General features: G+C 44.1%; 1 protein-coding gene across 2 annotated transcripts in view; it reads right to left on the bottom strand.

The window, feature by feature from the left end:
* Window positions 1-5437: 5437 nt before the first annotated feature.
* APOBEC4 (apolipoprotein B mRNA editing enzyme catalytic polypeptide like 4) overlaps window positions 5438-10181 on the bottom strand; it is a 119186-nt gene continuing 114442 nt past the window's right edge. For both annotated transcript variants that reach the window (XM_063940211.1, XM_063940212.1), the window contains one exon: window positions 5438-8495. In XM_063940211.1, coding sequence (XP_063796281.1) covers window positions 7363-8436 — 1074 coding nt within the window. In that variant the 5' untranslated portion in view covers window positions 8437-8495 and the 3' untranslated portion in view covers window positions 5438-7362. The remainder of the gene's footprint in view (window positions 8496-10181) is intronic.

The following is a 10181-nucleotide window of genomic DNA, read 5'->3' as shown; positions in this document are numbered from 1 at the left end:
CATGTCTTCCAGTCTCTCTCTCTGACCCTGGTCTCTCTCTGTCTCTGACCCTGGTCTCACTCTGTCTCTGACCCTGGTCTCTCTCTGTCTCGCCCCCCCTCTCTCTCACCCATGTCTCCTCTCTCTGGCCTTGGTCTTTGTCTCACTCTCTCCCATGTGTCCCTCTCACTGTCCCTGGTCTATCTCTCTCTCTGCTCCTGATCCTTTCTCTCTCATGTCTTTATCTCTCTCTCTCTCTCTCTCTCTCTCTCTCTCATGTCTCCATCTCTCTCTGCCCCTGGTTTCTCGTTCTCTTTCCAATGTAACCCTCTCTCTCTGCCCCACGTGTTTCTTTCAGTTACTCACGAAAACAGTGATAATGCCCCTCCCCGGTTGACCATGCCCCTTTTTCGGAAGTGTGTGATTTTTTTTTTTGGGGGGGGAGGGGGGCATTCTTCAACTTGCCCTGGGCACCAAAGACCCTAGTTACGCTTCTGCTAGCCATACCCACTCTGGTGGAGACCTGAGTTAGGGGGCTCCTTAAAATTTTTGCTATGGGGCCCACAAAGTCTAGTAACGCCCCTGTCTTGGCGTATTATAAGGGCACGGTCGTGCCCTTATATAAAGGCTGAATTGAACAAATGGAATTCTCCCATAGGGAACTCCTGAGATGGGGGCATGGTGTTTGAGGGGCTACACCTCAAAAGTGTTTGGATGTACTAAGCTGAAATTTGGCAGAGACGTGTAGAATATTCACCTAGTGCTGCATGCCAAATTTCAGGGCAAAATAATTATAATAAGTAATTGGGAGTAATCTAAAGTTTAAACTGTCAGTTTTTTCTGCTACTTCCTGTTTGGCTAATGTGACAGTTTTCTAATGTAGCCTATGGGGGTATTTTTGGGAAGGCATAACTCAGGATAGAGGACGAATTAAGACTTTGGGTTTGTTATGTTAGATAGAGCTTGTCCCAGTGTAGTTCCTTTTGGGGTTAAGGTTTTTCAGAAAGTTACAGGTTTTTTTAAATTTAGTAAAATATGCCCCATTTTAAAGATAGGGCATTTCAATTTGTTGCTCATGCTCAGTAGCCACCTGCAGGGGGTGTACTCAGAGTAGCTTCAAATGGGTGTACAAATATGGCCGACTTTGAAGCAATATAATCTGCCGGTTTCTGCCTGGCAACCCCTGGGGAAAATTCAACTCTACAACAAGCCCAGGTGACCTGGCCATTATATGTACAGCTACTGTGTCTCACCCATCAGTGGGTAGAGGAAAAAGGAAGGAAGCAATCACCTGAAACGAGAAAAGAGCGTGAGTGGGAGCGAGAGTGTGAGTGAGGCAGGTGCTGCCATTTACCATCTGAGGGGTTTATTCACGAAGCAGTGATGAGTGGAGAAGTGAGCCTGTGGGGAAGTTGCCCATGACAACCAATCAACTGCTCCGTACAATTGAATAGTATGCAAATAAGAAATGTTACTTCAATGCTGATTGGTTGCTATGGGCAACTTCTCCATTGGCTCACTTCACCACTTTTATCACTGCTTCATGAATAGATCCCTGAGAGAAGAGTGTGAGATCGGTGGTGTAGGGCAGGAAGGCGCTGTAGTTGAGAGTGCTGTATGGACTGGTGTACATGCCCAGCACAGAGGTGACAGTGTTGGTGGAAGTGCTGCCCAGCTCTGACCCTGCAGGCCTCCCTGATCTGGCTGCGGCCGCTGCTGCTGCGGCCCGAATCCCCTGCCGGTCCCCTCCATAGACTTCTGCCTGGCCAGCACTGAGGTACTGGGGGTAGCCCAGCTGCGGGAAGGGTATGTCTCTGCCTCTGGCTTTCTCTGTGGCAGGGGAAGGTGACAGCGGCGGAGGAAGTGCTGCCCACCTCAGACACTGCAGGCCCCCCCAATCCAGCTGCGGCCACGGCTGATGCTGCCAGAACCCCCTGCTGGTCTCCTTTGTTGACTGCCGCATGGCCAGCGCTGAGGTACTGGGGGTAGCCCAGCTATGGGAAGAGTATGTCTCTGCCTCGGGCTCTCTCTCCGGCAGGGGAAGGAAGGGCTGATTCTCAGGCACAACAGGGAGGGCTGGGCTGCAGGAACACAGCACTGGAAGAAACAGGAAGCCGAACTCGTGACCAAAAAGTGAGCAGTGCAGTGATCAGCCCCTGGTCTTTCCCTCTCTCTGGGTGCAGAGCTGTATTCTACAGAGAGAGCTGGGATGGGAAGAAGGGGAACGGCACCTGACACACACATACACGCGCAACACCTGACACACACACATATACACGTGCGGCACCTGACACACACACACAGCATCAGACACAATAATATAAACATGCAGCACCTGACACACACATACACACGCAGCACTTGACACATACATATACACGCAGCACCTGACACACTAATATACACATGCAGCAACTGACAAACACACATACACATGCAGCACCTGTCTCACACAAACATATACACACAGAGCATCTAACACATACATATACACTTGCAGCACCTGACACTCACACACATGTACACATGCAGCACCTGACACACACACATGTGCACGCACAGCACCTGACAAACACACATGTACACGCGCAGCACCTGACTCACACACATGTACATGCGCAGCACCTGACGCACACTCATGTACACACGCAGCACCAGACGCACACTCATGTACACGCGCAGCACCTGACGCACACACATGTACATGCGCAGCACCTGACACACACATACGTATTCATGCACAACACCAGACACACACTTATACACACGCGGAGCACCTGATACTCACACACATATACACCCGCAACACCTCACACACACACTGACGCATACACACGCAGCATCACTCATATAAACATCACTCATAATAATCGCTCATATAAACATGCAGCACCTGAAATACATATATACACACAGCACCTGACACACACATACACATACACACACACACAGACCTGACACACACATACACAGGCAGCACCTGACACACACACATATACACACGCGGTACCTGACACCACACACTCACACGTACAAGCAATGCATTTCACGCCTACCTCCAGCCTCAGTCACAGGCTGCTGCCGCCTACCCCCCTCCCTGCATCAGCTGCAAAGGCAGCAAAGTATTTTGACCAAAGTCTAAACAATTCTGTTTGGTAAATAAAATAATTTTGCACAGAACAGTGATGTTATACGAAAATTTTCATTAAACATTTAAAAAATCAAATGTTTATTCTTACAGTGAAATTTTACATTTCTGAATTAAAAAAAAATAAATTTAAAAAAAGCTATGAAATTCCATAGACAAAAAACCTTACGGTTTCTCATGTCCCATTAAGGCTTCTTACACATGATCTGGCATTTCAGAAACCTTTTGTAACTCTTCCACTCAAACTCCAAAAAGCAATGAAATTCCGATCATTAAGTCTGACGCCTTAATGGACGTGTTCCTTGCACAATACAGATATGGTATGCCATCACAGCCTGTGGGTAAGTGCAGATTCAGCACTCTCACAGAGTGAGATTGCTGTCACTCACACAATGGTGGAGCTGCTAATTCACAGATTTGTGTGCTCATTGGAATACACACATGCAGTCTATGCAACTGAAGATCTGAGCGGAAGACAAAGCTGCTCAGATGAGGTAAGAGTGTTGTTGATTGGAGGGAGGAGACAGAGCAGTGTGGATGGGGGAACAGAAGTGTGTGGATAGAGGGAAGACTAAGCAGCACTGGTGGGGGGGGACAAAGAAACACGGGATAATTCAGATTGCAGCGGCAGCGATCGCAGTCTGAATTTGTTTGTGGGGTGCGCACGCGCAATGGCCGCACTGCGCGTCCGTACCCCGGTAGCCCAGAGAGATGCTATCAGCATCTCACTGGCTGCGATCGCCCTGCCTGATTGACAGGCTGAGGCGGTTGCGGGGAAGGAGGGGGGCATGCCAACGGCAATAGAACGCCATTGGCGGGGCATGGTCTACACAATGGAGGCGTTTCCGGACCATTGGGGGGAGGCTGCGGTGGTTATCCCCCTGCCAAGAGCGCAGAAGCTGCGATGCCAGGGAGCTACTTGTCAGGTACAAAAGCATAGCCGCCATGCAATGCTTTTATACCTGTTGGGGGGGGGGGGGTAGGGCCTGACCTTCGGGGCGGTCTAGCCCAGTGATGGGTGTTCCCCCGCATGTTAGAGTAAATGATCGGAGATGTGCTAAATTTAGCACATCTACGATCAACTCTGAATTACCCCCACAGATGGTGGGAGGTAAGACAGAGTGCAACAGATGGATGAAAGACAGTGGCACTGATGGTGGGGAGATAGAGCTGTGTGGATGGGTGGACAGTGCCGTGTGGATGAGGGGGAAAGAGCAGCACAGATGTGGGAGGGGCAAGAGCAGTACAGATGGAAAGAAACGGCACGGATGAGGAAAGCAGAGCAGGATGGATGAGGGGAATACAGTCCCAACATTGGAGGGGATAAGTATTTTTACCTTCACTTGGGGGGTGGCAGCTGGCCTAATCCTTGGGTGGGTTGGATAGGGCAAACCCCCCCCCCCAATAGTGACCCATGAAACTTACCTTCAGGATGTCAGCTACATGAATGGGGTAAGAGTGGTGTGGATAGGGGGTAGATTAAGCAGCAAGTATGGGAAATGAGACAGAGTGGTGCGGATGGGGGCAACAATGCAGATGGGTTGAAAACACTGGCATGGATGGGTAGAAAACTGGTGCAGATGGGAGAGAAGACAGTGTGCCATGTATTGGAGGAGGCAAAGTGACGTTGAAGAGGGAAACACTGAGCAGCACAGAGAGAAGGAAACGGTGGTACAGACAAGGCACAGGTGGGGAAAGACAGATGGTACAGATAAGTTATACAGACTAGCACAGATGGGAGAACACATCAGTAGGGATTGGGGAAGACAGAGCAGCATGGGGGTGTATAGGGGAAGTAAGTGTAGATGCATAGATCGTAGATGGGGTATTATAGTTTTAGCAATTAACCAAGATGTTTGAGGGAGCGAAATGTGTATACTAAGTGAGATGGATGTATGGAGTGAGAAGGTTGTTGTAACAAGGTGGGATTGTTGTGGTGACCGAATGGGATGGTTGTGGGCACTGTGTGTGATGGGAGCACCACGTAACTGCTCAGACCTTCAGTTGCATAGACTGCATGTGTGTATTCCAATGAGCACACAAATCTGTGAATTAGCAGCTCCACCATTGTGTGAGTGACAGCAATCTCACTCTGTGAGAGTGCTGAATCTGCACTTACCCACAAGCTGTGATGGCATACCATATCTGTATTGTGCAAGGGCCACGTCCATTAAGGCGTCAGCCTTAATGATCGGAATTTCATTGCTTTTTGGAGTTTGAGTGGAAGAGTTACAAAAGGTTTCTGAAATGCCAGATCATGTGTAAGAAGCCTTAATGGGACATGAGAAACCGTAAGGTTTTTTGTCTATGGAATATATGTTATACACACACTGCAAGAAAATGGATTTGGACACAAATCCTCTTTAAACCACATTCATGCACTTAACTTGAGAGCTCGTTTTTCAGTTACAATACCCTTTATTAAATAACACATTTTAATTTACTGCCATACCCAGGATTCAAACCCATAACCTGTTGCATTCCAGTCAAACACATTACTCATTGAGCTATTTGAGCCTATAAAGATTTCTAACTATATGAAGCTACTTGCACTTTGTAAAAAAATAATCAGCATTGCAACTGAGCAGATCTATGTAGTGTGCAGCCACACATACAATCTCTTACTGCCACACATTAAATAGATCTGCTCAGCTGCACTGCTGATCATTTTTTCACAAAGTACAAGGTAAGCTTCAAATACTGTAGTTAGAATGCGCTAGCTTTCTATGTAAGGGCAGATAGCTCAATGAATAGAGTGTCTGACTGCAATGCCACAGGTGATGGGTTAGATTCCCGGATATGTGAGCATCTTGAAATGTAGTAATGGACAAATGACTGAATAACAAAGAGCTCTCAAGTTAAGTTCATAAATGTTGTGTAAGTATTAGCATTGGAGGGGGTGGGGAAAGGAGACAGGGGCGGTCAGGAGTTGCTGGACTTCAAAAAGGGGGGAAGCTACAAGTGAAAGTAAATAAAACAGATAATTGCCACGTGCCACCAACAGCGCCCCCTACCGTGCAGCGTTATGTATGGTATGGCCCTGTGTGGTATTATTTGTAAATATCAGTCCACAAGAGTCGTCAACTCAACTGCAATCCTGGTAGAAATAACAAATTTAAAGCTGCTATTGCAGTAATGGCAATTATACCAAGTACTAGTCTACAGTTTTTGGGGTGTTTTTTTTTTTTGTTTTGTTAAATCTTCAAACAAACAATGAATTATGGGGGTTATTATTCAAGTTTGTTAGCAAACTAATTGGATGGTAGTTTATGTTCCTGCACTTCATCTCTCTCCAAGGCTTAGTACATCTTACCCACAGTGAGTGATGAATACACCTGTGTAACTGTTTAGGTGACCTGAAAAACATGAAGTGTTTGAGGTCTTAATGACAAAGAGTTTTAAAACGACTGGACTAATCCAATTCTGCAAAATTAAAAAAGCATTTTGACATATAAAACTGGAAGCACTCATGTGCCAAATCTGCATTTAACAAAGAACCACCACGAGCCACCCAACCCTTTCCACTGGTCACATAGTTTGGCACATCATAAAAAGTTGGCCTGTAAATCTATGCACATGCCAATAAAATGGGGATTTATTGACATTTGCATATCACTTTTGCTTTTTTTTCCTATTAATATCTATTTAGTGTAGTACACACGGGTGCATAACTATTGTGGGCCCCATACAAAAGTTTTGGAAGTGCACCCATGTTCCAATCAGTGGTGAAAAGCACATACACATGTGAGACTTTGACAGGGAATGTGGGACCACCTAAACTGTTGGGCTACAGTAGACGCACTACTACCTCTATAGTAGTTACGCCATGGAGTGCATATACTTTCCAGGTTATGTTAATTTCATATTTAAATTTGAAATATGAATAATGAGGCATCAGTCATACAGCTTTGCTGCACCGCATTTATGGAACACTTTATTAGGGGGAGACGTACTGTATCAAACTTTCTAAAGATGATAAGTGGAGAGGTTGCCCACAGCAGTTAATAAGCTTCTAGCTATCATTTAGCTAGTACATTAGCTAGAACATTATTGGCTGCTATGGGCAATTTCTCACTTTAGAAGATTTGATACATATACCCCTATATTAGTAAAATGTAGTGCAACTATGTATAGATTTATGTCAGATTACTTATGTTTTATTTTATGTACTTTATGAATTATCTACATGCGGTTTTGTTTATGGGACCATATATTTTGGACTTTGCTTCTCTGACTCACACTTTCCTTTTCTTCTTTCTGTTCTCCATTAATGATTTTTCCTTTCCCCTCACTACTTGCTTAGTGATTGAAACTTCATTACTTTTTTTGACATTTGGAAAACTCTCACTCAAGTCTTTTCCCCCGCTCACACTCCCAGGCATATTTAAATGTCGGACAACTAGTTTAGGTTTTGATGCAAGTTCTGTCTGAACATGAGATGGAAGTACAAAGGGCATTCGGGGAATAAAAAAGGGGTAAATATTATTGTTGCCATTTTGGAGCCAGGGAACTGAATTAAAATGTCTTTTCTCTCTGTAATACTCAGGGAGAGAGTTAGTTTCTTGAGGCTGAGAAACTGGAGGCTCAGTAACAAAATAGGGCTTAATCCCTGTGATAAGGTGTATCATGTATGCATTATAGCTGTCAGCAGTTGCTCGAGCAGGCAAAATGGGTTCATACAGAGTGGTCTCTGGAACTTCTTTCACAAAACCATAAAGAACAGTTTTCCAAATTCCATCACTCAATGGATTCAATGTCACTCTAGGCCAGTGGCCAGCAAGACTCTTTAAAGCTTCTCTGTTCCAAACAGCAACAGGAAATTCCTCTTCTATGTGGTACATCTGTGAAAAGTAGATATCTAGACGCATCTGTGGGTATTTAATTAATAAATCATACATTCTGCTAATGCAGCACTGGCCATACTCATTGCAAGGTGTGAAGTTAGCATAAAGAGTTAAGTAGCCAACTGAATCATGTTTGTAGAGAAAGGAGTCCAGGTAGCCATGTTTGTCAAACAGAATAGATTCACCATGAATGTTGGAATAAGTACAGTTTGTAACCTGACCTTTTTGTATTACTGCTCCGTTAAAGGCCTTTATTTCATAAAATATGAGTTGTTTGTTTTCGGGCATTGTTGGCCCATATGGAAATCCAAATGCTTCATAAAACTCTCCAAAGGTAACCCGAGATTCTTCACCTGTTCGAATGTGATAGGGACATTTTGAGCAATGTTGGTTTGAGTAGAGCCAGTAATAAGGTTTGACTAACGTTCCATGGTATCCAGAGAATTCCTGGAAAATATTTTCCATCTACAGCTTTAAAAGTATATTCAGATTTCTAGATATTATTTTCCAGCTTGAAAGTTTACCTGACAATAAAGAATAAATAATACGTTTGCAGTTTGCTTGTGAATATTCATATCAAAATATCTATTTATCATTACTTATTTTATAGTGTAGAAATTGTCAGTGCCATTCATTATAAAGGTAACACACGAGAATATCATGCATGGATATCTCCAGTTTATCTTTCAGTCCCAATCTAGTCTGCTGTCCCCATACACTAGTATGGGGACCTAAATTCATTAAGTTTCGAAAATACTACATTTTCAGAGCTTCACTGCTTGAACCTTCGCCATCTTCAGATGGCATTTGTTTCCGCACCCCACTCCTTTACTATGGGAAGAAGTCCTGATTGCAAAGACGGATCTGTTTGGATCCCTCCACCACTGCTCGGCTCCTCACACCTGAAGTCCCACATACGTGGACCCAATTTCAAGCATACTAAAGTAGTGGTGAAAGGATACATGGGGACAGCTGATCTCCAGTGTTCTCAGAGTGTTAGATACATAATTATCTGGGGCAATCCATCTCTTGATAATTAACATGATGACTACACTCCCAAAAAAATACAGCAGCAGTGCACATCAGCTAGTACACATCTAGCAATACGTAAAACAGTAAACAATATCATAAAGGTCAGGAGCTGTGGTAAATATATAGTACATAAAATGCTCCTAAGAATACAACTGTCTTATGTCTAAATTACAAAATGAAAAACAAAAGTAGGAGCACAAAATAAATATAAAAACATTAAATACAGATTAACCCCTCTGCTGTGGAGGATTAGTTGCCCTTGCTCTTTGTATATACACCCACACTGTGGAGGATATGCCACACTTGTCTTATACCCCTTTTCCACTGCAATACCAGGTTGGTTGTTACTGGATGCCAGTGGTGCAGAGAGGGGGGAAGCAGATATTCTTTACCCAGGCTTGGGACAGTTGGAGGGGGCCCGAAGGGGGGCCTAGGTCCTGCTGCCCCCTCCCTTCCCCGCTGCAGAGAGTTTAGCAGGGAGAGAGAGAACTGACTGCTGCTGTAGCAGCTTCTCTCCCCAGCCCAGCACACAATGCTTAGTGCTGAGCTGTGGAGAGAGGCAGCTGTAGCGGCAGCCTGTCCTCTTCCATGGCAGTGGAAAAGGGGTATATCACAGTGAATGGCTGAAAAAAAAAATTTATATCTTTCCTCCACCAGTCCTAATGACTGGTGGAGACTCCCAGCAGCTGATGATGCAGACCAGGAGGTCAAAGGATGGAGAAATATTTCCCCAACCTGTCTTCCAATAATTAAGAGACAACCATTTTATAGCTCCCTTTAGTACTAATTGTTTGGTGATCACCTACAATCACCAGACAGTGTTACTCAGCTGCAAATCACAGCTCTCCCACATCTTGTGTAAAAAATAAAAATAATAATAATAATAATAATAATAATACATACAAACATATATATATATATATTTATATATATATATATATAGTCATTCACTAAGTTGGTTTGGCAGTTAGTCTAATTTCAAAATTAGTAGGTCTTGTTGGGTAACTTGGGTTATCATAGTATTTCTACACGGAATAAACATTTAAATCAAACAGCGCAAACATTTAAAAAAAATGCATTTTCTTTTCAAGCGCAGATATTTTTTTGTCAAAACTTACAATAGGATCATGATTTATGCTATTTTGGAAAGGTGAATTAATACCAAAACAAAAATTAAG

Source organism: Pseudophryne corroboree, chromosome 9 (assembly GCF_028390025.1).
Source record: "Pseudophryne corroboree isolate aPseCor3 chromosome 9, aPseCor3.hap2, whole genome shotgun sequence".
NCBI lineage: Eukaryota > Metazoa > Chordata > Amphibia > Anura > Myobatrachidae > Pseudophryne > Pseudophryne corroboree.
Note: the sequence above shows the minus strand (reverse complement) of the source record. Positions and strands in the feature narration are given on the sequence as shown.